This window comes from Propithecus coquereli, unplaced genomic scaffold, assembly GCF_000956105.1.
Source record: "Propithecus coquereli isolate 6110/MARCELLA unplaced genomic scaffold, Pcoq_1.0 Scaffold164, whole genome shotgun sequence".
NCBI lineage: Eukaryota > Metazoa > Chordata > Mammalia > Primates > Indriidae > Propithecus > Propithecus coquereli.
Genome location: NW_012140969.1, coordinates 2,587,925 through 2,600,825, shown reverse-complemented (window position 1 = coordinate 2,600,825; position 12,901 = coordinate 2,587,925). Strand labels below are relative to the sequence as shown.

The window sequence follows — 12,901 nt, the reverse complement described above, 5'->3', positions numbered from 1 at the left end:
CTTAATGGCACTTGCATGTCCCCCAATAAGAGAAGCAACCGAATAAAATCACCGGCTCCTGAGCGCTTAGGCTCGGCCCAGCCCTGCCCTGTTGGCCTGTCCTGGCCTGTCCTATTGTCTCTTGTGTCATCCTCCCCAGGAACAGCGACTACTAGTGCAGGTGCCAACAGTGGATGGGCCAGGCCCTTGTGCTGAGCCTTTAGCTTACCACTGCTCGTGCCAGCCCCACGGGAGTCCTCTGAGGTAGCGACCTCGTCTCTATTGTATAGAACTGGGCCCCAGAGAGTTTAGGTAACCTGCCTGGGTCACGCAGTGAGTGGGGGGGTCAGGGTTAGAGCCTGTCCTCACCCTTCCCATCCAGAGTGCATTGGTATTGTCCTGCCCAGGGACTGTGAGCCTTGTCCCTCAGAGGTGGAGGCTCGGACACCGCTGTGCGCGGTGGTCCGTGAGCCACTGACTTCTGCCCCACCCCCCACAGGTGTGCACACCTGCAGACATGGGACGCAGAAAGTCAAAACGGAAGCCGCCACCCAAGAAGAAGATGACAGGTACCCTTGAGACCCAGTTCACGTGCCCCTTCTGCAACCACGAGAAGTCTTGTGACGTGAAAATGTGAGTGGGGAAGTGGGCGTGGGATCCTGCCTTGTGGGGCGCCCAGGGCTCCCCCTTCCCTCCTCCCTGCCGTCCTCCGTTCTGCCCCTCGCCGCCCTGCTTGGGGTGTTGTCACCCACAGGGTCAGGGCTCACCAGTCCCTCCTCCCTGCCCATTTTAGGGACCGTGCCCGCAACACCGGAGTCATCTCTTGTACCGTGTGCCTAGAGGAATTCCAGACACCTATCACGTGTATCCTTGGAAAATGAGGATTTTTCCAGAGGGTGGGGGCGGGGAGGCCAGGGCTGCTTGGCGCACCTGGCTGAGGGTGAGGGGCCGGAGTGCAGCTTCTGCTCCTCCAGCCCGGCTGTGTGTCCTGGTACAGGGCCGTGGCTGCTCAGAGGAACGGGGCGCCACCAGCTGATCGGTGCGGGGTGAGAAGTTGCGGGGCAGGGTCCAATGCTGCCAGTCGCCCTTGACCTAAGCGGCTCAGATCTGTCAGAACCCGTGGACGTGTACAGCGATTGGATAGATGCCTGCGAGGCAGCCAATCAGTAGCGACGCAGAGGACCCACCCCCTGGGCAGCCCCACCTGCCGTGGACCCACCCGCTGGGTCCGACACCAGAGACATTCCAGGGGTCCAGGGTGTGGGTCCAGGGCTGTCACTCAAAGCCCTCGGTGTGTGTTGTGGGCGTGAGTGTGAGTGTGAGTGTGGCTGTGTGTGTAGCTGTGGGGGTGGCCGTGGGGTGTGCTTGTAGCCACGTGGTGGCGTTGAGCGGTCGCTGGGCCTGAGGGGCCTGAACTGGCCTCACTTGGCTCCAGGAGCCTTTGCCTTGCTCCCTGCTCCAGCCTCAGGCCCCCTGGCTTTGGGGCCCTGGCTCCTGGGGATCCAGGGGGCAGTTTCCCAACACCCTGGGAAGGGAAGCCTGGGACAGGCTGGAGCGGGACCTCTCTGGCCACCTCACCAGCACCTCACCCCTTTGAACTGGACTCCCCCTGTCCCCACCTTCTGATGCCTGTGGCCTGGGATTCAAAGCCACCATCACCCAGGTCCCTTGACTGGGCCCTGGAGGGAGCCAGCTTGCCCGTGCTAACCGGGAAGCCTCATTTCATGTCACTTGCCTTTGTAGAGGAGGCGGGGGCTGGGTTGGGGGACAGCTGTCAGTCACAAGCCCTTAAATAAAACAGTCGATGCACATCCCCGGCCATCCCTGGCCATCGTGGTTTCTCAAGTTCTGTGTGTGCCCCAGAGCCGGAAGCGGGAGGGGGAATCTGGGGCTGAAACCTTCAAGGGGCGACCTGGGGGCCCACTCGGTCAGTCTTGCAAACTGTCCAATGTTTTAGTCACTCAATGAGCATTCAGGGTGCCCAGGATGCTGGTGGACCAGGCAGACATCTGGCCCGGTGTTTACAGCAGTCACAGTGAAAAACGTCATTGGGGAGGTGGGACAGACAGGGCTGTTGGGGGGCACTTCCTGGAGGGGCGGCCTGAGGAGGTGATGCTCTAAGGGCTTGCCAGCGTCACCCCCCTCATCCCGGTAGCCTCCCTGCGGGGCAGGCGCCAAGGTAACTCCAGGTTCAAAGATGAGGAAACAGGCCAGAGATGGGGGAGGTTGCTGGCCCAAGATCCTACGGCCAAAAAGTGGCACAGATGGGACTTGAACGCAGGAAGCCCGGCTCCTGGGTCAGAGCCCACAGTCTGACTTCCTCGTGAGTGCAGGGTCCGTTCGGAGGGAACCGCTCACGGGCCCTCCTGGGAGCTGTACTCGGGGGTGGGACACGGGAGGGGAGCGGTCCCGGAAAGGGCCCTTTTTCCAAGGGTGGCGAGGACTCTTGGAAGGTGCATGTGGGGGCTGGATGCTCGCAGCTGACAGTGGCACCTGAAGTCACATGGGTAACGGGGACCCCAGTGCCTAGCAGCCTGGGACAGATCCAGCTCCTCCACCGGCCTGTGAGCTGGGGCAGCAGGTGACCTGTGCTTTGGCGTCCTCCTGCAGCAGGAGGGGTGGATGAACCTTCCTCTCGGGACTGTGCTGAGGACGGAAGTGCCAGGCACAGTTTGAGTGGCTCTGGGGCCCACCCAGGGCAATGACAAGTGTGAATGACTAGGGGAGGCATTAGCTGGCCCTGAAGCCCTGGCCGCTGGGCTGGGCTGGGCAGCCAGGTTTGCCATGTGCCCCCCAGGCCCACCCTGGTTATCTTGCCTCCTCCTCCTAGGCCCCAGGTAAGGTCCCTAGTTCTGGCAGGAGCCAGGGGCTGTGGGCGGAGAGGTGGACAGGCACCTGGGTTGGGGGGTGCCCTTGGGGATCCGGCGGGAAGGGGGCTCGTGCCTCTGGCATCCGGGGCCCTCCCTGCCGCCCGCCCACCCCAGTCTCACAGGCCAAGTGCTAATATGGTGCTGTTTTCCTGAAGAGGCAGGGCCCTGGGCCAGGCGTGGGTCCTCGGCATAGCTTCCCCGCGCCAGCCCTGGGGGAGCAGGACTCGCGGTAGCCAGGCCAAGAGCGCCTGGAATCCGGTTTACAAGGCCCCAGGGGCTGTGTGCGTCTGCGCTCGGGGCTTCTGGTGTCTGTCTCCGCAGATCCCCACGTTCCAGCCCCGACCCCTGTCCTCCCTGGGGAGAGAAGGGGAGAAGATGGCTCCATGCCTCCTCCCCACTTCTCCACACTTCCTGCCTGGAACTCTAATGGCTGGTGGCTTTCAGGCAGGGTGGCTGGGGCTGTCCTTATGGATATTACAGGGTCCCCTCTGAAATGTGAGATGGTTGGGGCCCTGTCCACAGCCTTCTAGGGCCCCGGGCTGACAGGCCAACTCAGGCTCAGCTTTAAGGAGGCCGGGAATGAGCCAGGCACGCCCAGGTAGCCAGCCATGCCCCGTGGTCAGCTGTTCCGCTGCTCTGTGCCGGTCAGCAAAAGGCCAGTGCCCTGACCCGGAAGTGCCCATCATCCCCCACAATCCAGGGTCGAAAGGTTCGTGGGGCCACCAGGACCCCCTGCTCATTGTCCTTTCTCATCGTTGGTGCCTGGACCGCATCAGCAGCTAAAGATTTGGAACATCAGCCCCTGTCTAGGGTGTCATTTCATTTAAGCTCTCCCCTGACCCCGCAGGGCTCACTGTCCCCATTTTCCTGTTGGGGAAACAGGCATAGGGAGAAGTGGTTGCCCAGGGTCACCCAGCCAGGGGGCAGCAGATGTGGGATTCACATCCTATCTAGCTGGTCCCAGTGCTCGGGCTCTGTCACCACATCCTACAGGCCCCCGTGGGAGAGCTGCCGGGCAGTGTGTGTGTGTGTGTGTGGCTGTGCGAGTATTGGCTCTCCAAGTATGTCTTTTTTTTTTTTAAAGAAAGAGACAGGGTCTCTCTCTGTGGCCCAGGCCGGAGTGCAGTGGCTGACTGTAACCTTGAACTCCGTGGCTCAATCGATCCTCCCACATCAGCCTCTGGAGGAGCTGGGACTACAGGCGCATGCCACCACACCTGGCTAAATTTTTAAAAATTTTTGTAGAGATGGGGCCTCACTATGTTGCCTGGGCTGGTCTCAAACTCCTGGGCTCAAGCGATCCTCCTGCCTCAGCCTCCCAAAGTGCTGGGATTACAGGTGTGCGTGTCATGGGTGGGAGTGTGTACTGCACGTGTGTGCATGTCTGCGTGTGAGCAGGGGGGAGCGTGTGTGTAGATTTTGCATGTGAGTGAGACAGGGTGCCTGTCCTATGTCTAGCCGAGTGGCTGTGAGGTCCGTGCGTATCTCAGCGTGTGTGTGAGAGTACGTGTCCGCGCAGATGTGTGTGCGGGGAACTGGAGTGTATCCTGGCCAGAGCAGCCCGAGGCCTCGGGTGATTTTACAGCCATTTATTGTGCTCCAGTGAAATAGAAAAAACAAAGTGCTCGCGTTCCAAACGCTGCTGTTACATCCACGTACGCCAGTCGCTGCAAACCAAACCGCGTGTGTCCGCTGGGTCTCTGGGCATGCAGTTTGCTCCCACTATGGGGACAGGGTGGGGGCAGGCCGAGCCTGGGCTCTGGGGGCTTCGCTTGGGGGGCTTCTGGTCCTGGGGGTACCCACTTGTGAGGGAGTAGGGCGACAGCTGGAATAGCTTTGCTCAGTGCGTCCTTTGGGTGCTGCTGGGGACACCCGGCTCTATGTTGGACCCTGTAGCACTACAGGGAGGGGCCCCCCAAAAGCCCCCCAGTCTGCTCGCCCCAAACTCTAACCCTGTAGGCAGGTGCCAGGGGGCTGGAGGGCGCCATGCAGGGAGAGGGGGTCGGCTGGGCCCGGCAGGGTCCAGCCAAGGGCAGCAGCCAGCCTCCCTGGGGGGAAGGCAGGGCAGGCGCGGCCTAGGCGGAGTTGTAGTAGTTGTGTGGGTGGTGGTTGTGCATGGGCTCGCCCAGCTCCGGGTAGTCGGGGTTCAGGCAGTACTTGGGGTCGTAGACCTGGCGCGGCAGCCCGTATACGGTCATGCCCCTCTGCGAGGCCCCCTTGTTGCTGCCCATCTGCAGGCTGACGTTGAGCATGTCGCAGTGTTCCATGCCCAGCCCCGGCTCAAAGATCTGCCGCTTGGTTCCTGGCGCGGTCATGCCCGCCTGTGGAGGGCAGCGTGGTCAGGCCGTGGGGACCAATGGGGAAATGGGGGGCCTCACCAGCATGCCCCGAGAACCCCCCTCACCTGGCTGGCACCCTTGTTGGTGCCCATTTGCAGGCTGATGGTGGCCTGGTCCAGGGGCTGGTCTGTGCCCAGCTTGGGGTCGTACGGGTGGCGCCGGGTGCCATAGGCCGTCATGCCCTGCTGGCTGGCAAACTTGTTGGTGCCCATCTAGGAAGCCAGAGAGACAATTACAGAGCCTCACCCCAGGTCGTGAGCAATACCTGACGTCCGAGGACGAGGGACCAGTGCATTTTTCAGATTGGAAACTGAGGCCCGGAGTGGGTGTGTCATGTGATTGACTTCTGGGGTTCAAGTCCCAGCCCACCATGCATGAACTGGGAGATCTAGGCAAAAGGGAGCTGGCCTCTCTGGGCCTCAGTTTCCTCATCTGTAGAAAGGGCGTGGTGGTAACATCACCTCCCCACAACGGCTGTTAACGGAGCGAGTTTGTGAATGGAAGATGCTGAGCACCGTGCCCGGCCTGTAGTTGAGTTAATGCCAAATATCCCATCCCCCGAAGCCTTGGGGACCAGGGTGCCTTCCTGGTCTCGACTTCTCGGCGGGGAAGGGGTGTTACCTGCAGCCCGATGATGTTCCTCCCTTCTCTGAGCTTCCCGGGCTCAAATTTCCGCTCCTGCTTCTCCGAGTACTTCACCCCGACATTCACCTTGTTTCCTTTCGTCTTGGCCTGAGTGGGGCGAGGAGGGTGGGATTGACAACAGGGCCTCCAGGCTGCATCGTCCCCTTGGAGACCCGTGGCAGCACCCGCCACCCACACTGGGCTCAGGGGCACCAGTGGCCACACGTGCAGCCCAGCCCGGGCCGCCCACCACCCACCGTCCCGGGCCCACCCTGCACCCACACTCACCATGCTGGCGAGGGCCAGGAGGGTGGACTGCACTTGGGTGTGGTTGGTGTTCTCAAACAGGTCATTGGCTTCAAAGATGTCGTGGGGCTTCACCCCATACTTGGTGATGGCCTTGATGAAGTTGCCAATGTTCTCCAGCTGGGGGGGGCGGCGGGCAGCCAGGGAAGGGTCAGTGGTGGGCGGGTGGAGGGCTGAGGGGCTTGGGGGCGATGGGGTGAAAGGGGCTGGGCTTACCTGGTGCCAATTTTGGGTGGACTCATTGACCTTCTTCACGGAGCCTGGCTGCAGCTTGTTGATGAACCTACAAGGAGTGGGGGAGGGGAGCGAGGATGCCCCATATTGCCCCACCCAGCCCAGCCCAGTGGGTAGCGCATCAGGGTGACCGTGGGTGGGCCATGCCCTAATACTGTGTCACCTCCCACTACAGCCAGCTCTTAGTGCAGCCCTTCTAAACCAGCCCCGCATGCACAGGTGGGACGCCAGCTTCGGGAGAGCTAGACTCAGGTCCCCGTGAGAGAGGATCCTCGTGCAAGGTGTGCCCAAGTCTCCTGGTGTCCCCAAGCCTCACTGGGGCCACATCTCAGCATCCTTTTTTCTTGCAGATGGTGGGGAGCCCACACAGGCCTTTCTCTGACCATGCCCACCCCCTAGATGATCTCATCCAGTCTCTTGGCTCTAACTGCCATCCACGTGCCACCAGCGACGCCCCCATGTCTCCCTGCAGCCCTGGCCTCTCGCTCCCCATCCAGCTTCCTCCATGGGCGTCTCCAGTCGAACCCACCCCACTCCCACCAAACTCCGGGTGCTCAGCCAAAGCCCTTGAACTTACCCCTCACTCCCCCGCTTTCTCACAGCCCCACGTCCAGTCTCTATCCTCCTTTTTTTCTTTTTTTTTTTTTGAGACAGAGTCTCATTCTGTTGCCCAGGCTAGAGTGCCGTGGCGTCAGCCTAGTTCACAGCAACCTCAAACTCCTGGGCTCAAGCGATCCTCCTGCCTCAGCCGCCTGAGTAGCTGGGACTACAGGCGCACGCCACCACGCCTACCTAATTTTTCTATTTTTTTTGTAGAGATGGGGTCTCGCTCTTGCCCAGGCTGGTCTCAAACTCCTGGGCTCAAGCGATCCTCCTGCCTCAGCCGCCTGAGTAGCTGGGACTACAGGCGCACGCCACCACGCCTACCTAATTTTTCTATTTTTTTTGTAGAGATGGGGTCTCGCTCTTGCCCAGGCTGGTCTCAAACTCCTGGGCTCAAGGGATCCTCCCACCTTGGCCTCCCAAAGCATTGGGATTATAGGCGTGAGCCACCATGCCCGGCCTCTCTGCTTTCTAAATACATCCAGAAGCCCACCCACTACTCCCCACCACCTCCACTCTGGTCTAAGCCACCAGCGTCTGTCTTCTGGGCTCTTGGGGCTCCCAACTTCCACCTCATCCCCTACAGACCCTTCTTCATGCAGCAGCCAGAATGGCCATTTTGAGACAATTCAAGTTATTCTCCAGTTCAGAATCCTGCAGTGCCTCCCCGCTGCCTTCACCATCAAATCCTTGCCATGACTAAAAGGCTCTCTGGCATCTGGTCCCTGGCTCACTGTGTGACTTCCTCTCCCTGCACTCCCCGTCACTCACTTGGTGCTGGCCACTCTGGCCTCCTTATCTTCCTTGAACACCCCAAGCACGTTCCTACCTCAGGGCCTTTGCACCGGCCATCTCCTCTGCCTCCAACGACCCCTCTTCTCTCAAATCTCCCGGCTTCCTCTCTCCCTCTGTCTGAAATTCTGTTCAAGTGTCACCAACTCAGAAAGCCTCGAAGCCCACTCTATAAGGAACAGCACCCCCCCACATCCCCAACCTGCCCCTCTCATCTTCCTTCCCCAGTTGACTTTTCCCCAGGGCACTTGCCACCACGGTCAAGTCCGTGATGATTTGATTGACTATTTGATCTCACCCCCCAAACTCCCTGTTGAGTCCTAGTTGCTCCTAGCTCCTACCCCATCTGTTCACTGCCGCAGCGCTTGCTCCAGAGCCTGGCACACAGCAAGTGCTCTGTAAATCCTTGCTGCGTGCGTGAAGGAATGAATGACCGAGTGGCTGGCTGGCTCTGTACTGTTTGAGACCTGAGCAGCCCTCTGTCTGAGCTGGGACACCAGCCTCTCCCGCCCCCTGCCCTGTGCCCCAATTCCTTGTTTCTAGTGGACGGGGATGGGACAAGATAAACACCCGCCATAGCCCTCCTCAGCACCGGAGCTTGTGGAGTCTGCGCCTTCAGAAAGCCTCCCGGGGGTGCATGGGTCACCCTGCCCTGGGTCAGACGCAGATATGCAGATAGGATCCCACCCAGCGTTAGGGTTGCAGTGGATTCAGGGCCATGGGGCTCTGAAGGGAGTAGAAAACCGGGACCTACTTATCACATCCATCACTCAACCCAGCCATGAACAGCTATTGTTGCCAGCTGCCTATTAACCGTGACCGCTCTTTCTGGGGACTCTGGAAGCCATAGATGGGCCTGCCCTGTACAGCGTGGTGGTTAAGATTCTGGAGTCATTCCCACTGAAACAGCCTAGGACTTTGGGTAGTGTGTTCAACCCAACTGGGCCTCAGTTATTCTTGCCTGTTAAATGGGTGCAATGATTATTTGCCACCTCAGAGGACTGTTTTGAGGTTTCTGATATAAAGTGTTCAACCCAGCTGTGGGCTCATGGTCGTTTGAGGGGTTGAAGGGCCACGTGGAGATGGGTGTTCGGGTTGGGGATGGCCCAAGCTGGGTCCGGGCCACAAGTGCCCCACTCACTCGCAAAGGATGATGCCGTCCTTGAGGCCGTCCATGAAGTTGTTGCCGATGCGGCGCCCTGTCACCCCCTCGATCCATTCTCTCAGCTCCTGCTCCTGCTGGTGGTCGTACTTCTGGGCCAGCTGGGGGTGGGGGGCACAGAGGGGGCGGTGAGGATGCAGTGGGGAGTGGCCTGGGCTCTCTGGGTCCCATCCAAGCCTCCCTCAGCTTCGTCTCCTGCTTCATCCCTTTCCAACTAAGGCAATTCTGCCCCAGCGTCCGTGGGGGGGTGGGGGTGGGCGCTGGGGTGGGCCGAGGGCCAGAACTGAGGTGGCACCTGCCCAGGGGGCCATTCCGGGCATTCTGAGGTTTGGCACCAGAAAGTGTAGATGGGGGTGGACGCGGAAAGCCAGATCCTTAGAGCCGGAGGGGTGAGGGGCGGCGCCTGGCTTCTTAGTTCCCCCTCCAGGGCAAACTTGGGGTGTATCTTCCTCTGGCCCTGCCCTCCTGTTGGAAGAGGGGGCGCCCAGGCAGGGGAGGAGGAGATCGAAGGAGGTGCCCCTGGGTGCTGGCTTGCAGGAGACTGCTCTGTCCTACATCTCTGTCTCTCGGTGTCTCCCCAGGTCCCCATCTCCGGGGCTCTGTCTCTAGCTAGAACTGGGGGTCTGGCCTTGGTCCTGCCCCCCACTCCTTGCGTGTCTGTATGTCTCTGTCTCCCCCCAGCGAGCTCTGTCTGTCTTTCCTTGGCCCAGTCTTGGGGTCCCCATCTCTCTGGGTGGCTAGTCCCTGTCTGGCCGGGGGTGGGGCAGGCACCCTGGCATCTCTGCCTCGGGGTAGGTCATTCTCCGTCCTCAACTCCAAGTTCCCGGCCTCTGATGGGGGGTGGGGCGCGTCTGTGTCCCCTGTCTCCCGCTCCATCCTCCATCGCTGTCTCGCTGTCTAGGTCTTATCTGGCTCACGGTTCGCCCTCCCCCGACTGTCTCTTTGGTGTCTCAGGCTCTCAGTGTCTCTGTCTGCCTCTCTTTGCCCCCACCCCACCCCACCCCCACCTCCGGTTTCTCCCGAACCCTCTGCCCCAGCCTAGCCAGGCTCCCAGTCCCTGGGGGATCAGGCTGCCCCTTCTCCTGGACGGGCGGGGGGAGGTGGGAGGGGAGGCCCCCTCACCTGGCCCTGGCTCTGCCGCCCCCCTCCCCACCAGCCCGGCTTTATAAAGCAAACCGGCCCTTATATAGCGTGGCCCGGGCTCCCCGAGGCCGCCTTATATGGCGCGGCGGCTCCGCGCGGCTCTGGGGCCGGCGCTGGGGAGAGGGGGCGGCGCTGGGATCCGTCTCCAGCCCGAGCACCCGCCCCCCACCCGCGTCCTCCTCCAGCCCCAGGATCCCCTCGACCCAGGTTCCAATACCTGCTCCCCACTCCCTCGCTACGGGACCCTGGGAAAAGCCACCCTGTGCCTCAGTATTCCCCTCTGTCAAATGGGGCTGGACCGCCTTCCCCGCGCGCTCTTGGGGGGATCCCAATGGGGTGGGAAGGCCAAGTTCCCTACCCTGGAGAAACTGACCCCATTCTGGTGTAGGGGGAGTGAATCCAGGGCCCCAGCTCTGTGCTTGCCTTACCTGGGTCCCTAGCCACTCGCCTCTCCTCTCTGAACCTCAGTTTACCCATCCATAGCATGGAGGCACTGTCCAGGTATCTTCCTAGCTCTGCAATTAGGAGCCCCCCTGCCATGTTTCTGATGCCCACAGCCCCCTGCCCTCCTCCGCTGTCCCCCTCTACCCTCACCGTCTCCCACAGTCTCTGGGCTTCACCTCCCAAGAACCCCAGCTCTCAAGCGCTCCCCAATATTTCTGTTAGGCTGGGAGTGTAGGAAAAATCAACAAGTCTTCCCCCTATGGCCCCCTCCCATCCAGGAACACAAAGGGTTAACAGAGGACTCTGAACAGGTAGGAATCTTTGCAGTGGACCGACCTCCTCTGTTTATGCGCGGCTGTGTCCCCCTCAGCAGTAGCTGAGCTCTCTGGGATGTCCCCAAGGGGGAGCAAGGCAGTGCCTGCCCCATGCCTCTCCCTCTCCCCCTCTAAGGTTCCAGGTCACATGGGGTAGGCAGGAGGGGGTTTCGGGAACCCCAGCAGCAGGGCTTCTGGCCTGGCAGGACGTGCGGGCCAGGCTAGGGAGGCCCTCCAGCCCTACCTTGTTCTTGACCTCGGCCGACAGCCCGTAGGCAGGGCCTCGGTTGAAGTGAGCGGAGGACATGCTGGCTGGTGGGCTGTGGCCCGGGGCAGTGGCGGCGCTAACTCTGAGGACCTCCGCAGCAGCTGAAGCTCCGTCTGCACCCTCTTCCCTCCTCACACGTTTTTGAAGCTCTGGAGGCGGCCCGGGTCTCTTCCAAGACCATTCCATTGGCCATAGGGGCCTGCCAAGGGGCGGAGCACCCCCCACCTCGGCGGCCCCCCCTTGTGATGTCAGAGCCTTGGTATTGGGAGCTGGTTGTGTCATTGTTTCCACCTAGGGGGGCAGCCTGCATTATGCTCAGGGGGGGCTTGATCAGACGCAGACCAACCTTCTTCTGTCACCCCTGTCTCCACCCACCATCCACTGGGCCTCTGGCTGAGTCTCTGAGTTCATCTCTCTCCTTCTCTTTCCAGTTTTGAGGCAGAACTGTCACCTGTCGTAGTTTGGGGAGCACCATCGTGGGTTTTATTCCAGATACCAGCAGTCTATAACCTTAGGCAAGCCCTTTCTCTGGGCCTCTATTGCCACATCTGTAAAATGGGCTAATGACAGTGCCTGCCTTATGGGAGTGGTGTGAAAATCAGAAGAAATAATGCCTTGGACATGCCCAGCACAGCGCCTGGCACAGGGGAGGGACTCAGATGATAGCATTGTTTCTGCTGAGGGTGCAGCACCCCCGTTCTGTCCCCTCCAGCCCCTCATAAGCACATGGGGGAGCAGAGATCCTCCCCATCCACCTGTGGGTCACCTAAGCCATGGAGTGACCGTGGATGGGTGTGATTGAGTCCCAGGCCATGAACTATGTCCCTGTCAAGCAGCCCCATCTGGCCTGATCTCACCCCTGGACCACAGGGATGGATGCCATGTCCACATGTGTCAAGGCCACGTTAGTGACACTTGGATGACGTGTCAGCATCCTGCCACACACTAATGATATGATAAGAACATGTGGTTTACTGGCCATGTGCTAAGGACATGGCCATGACATGCCCAAATGACAGCAGCCCTATGTCAGGCCTTGTTCCGAGCACTATATACGTGTCCACTCAATCTTCACAACACTCTCAGAGGTGGATGCTCTTATTACACTCACTTTACACGCAGAGAAACTGAGGCACAGGGGCACGGAATCACTTCCCAGTGTCACACAGCTGGCCAGTGGCAGAATAGAATTTGATCCTATGTCCCGTGAACCTTAGCTATGAGGCTAAGGCAGGGTTTCTCAACCTCAGCACTGCTGGCAGTCGAGGCTGGGTAATTCCTCATGGTGGGGGCTGCCTTGGGCATCGTAGGACTTCAAGCATCATTCCTGGACGGATGCCATCAGCACCTCCTTAGTTGTGACAACCAGAAATATCTACAGACATTGCCAAATGTCCCCGGGTTGGGGTGGGGGTGGAAGAAGATGGCCCCTGTTTGAGAACCGCTGAGCTAAGCCCATATGCTAAGGACCAGTTGATGGTACATCCTGGTGTGTTGAAGATACACTAAAATACATATTAATAACGTGAGCTAACAATTAGCACCTGCTGTGTACTAAGCGTTGTAGATCTGTTAACTCATTCCCCACAATAGCCCTAGGAGGTGGGGTCTATACGAGGCACAGAGAGGTGCAGCTGACTATTCAGGTCACACAGCTCAAGGGTGGCGGAGCCGGGATTCGAACGCGCAGATTCCTGGATCCTGCCCACGCTGACCGGCTCTCCGCGGGCCACAGGTCGCTACTGTGCGTGTGAAGACCAGCGCCTGGGCCCAGCTGGGCCCGGCACCCCCGGGCGGTCGGGGAGGGGCGGGGGCGGGGTCTG

General features: G+C 60.2%; 2 protein-coding genes across 3 annotated transcripts in view; one reads left to right on the top strand and one right to left on the bottom strand.

Annotated features, from left to right (window-relative positions):
• ELOF1 (elongation factor 1 homolog (S. cerevisiae)) overlaps window positions 1-1,784 on the top strand; it is a 4,798-nt gene extending 3,014 nt beyond the window's left edge. For both annotated transcript variants that reach the window (XM_012641346.1, XM_012641347.1), the window contains exons 2-4: window positions 479-612; window positions 773-843; window positions 1,085-1,784. In XM_012641346.1, coding sequence (XP_012496800.1) covers window positions 497-612; window positions 773-843; window positions 1,085-1,149 — 252 coding nt within the window. In that variant the 5' untranslated portion in view covers window positions 479-496 and the 3' untranslated portion in view covers window positions 1,150-1,784. The remainder of the gene's footprint in view (window positions 1-478; window positions 613-772; window positions 844-1,084) is intronic.
• A 2,640-nt stretch (window positions 1,785-4,424) lies between these two features.
• CNN1 (calponin 1, basic, smooth muscle) lies at window positions 4,425-11,312 on the bottom strand. Its single transcript, XM_012641332.1, has 7 exons — window positions 11,055-11,312; window positions 8,889-9,010; window positions 6,335-6,401; window positions 6,101-6,238; window positions 5,810-5,920; window positions 5,254-5,400; window positions 4,425-5,170 (listed from the first exon to the last, which is right to left on the bottom strand). The coding sequence occupies exons 1-7, from the start codon at window positions 11,262-11,264 to the stop codon at window positions 4,925-4,927; spliced, it is 1,041 nt and encodes a 346-aa protein (XP_012496786.1). The 5' UTR covers window positions 11,265-11,312; the 3' UTR covers window positions 4,425-4,924.
• Between the last annotated feature and the right edge of the window lie 1,589 nt (window positions 11,313-12,901).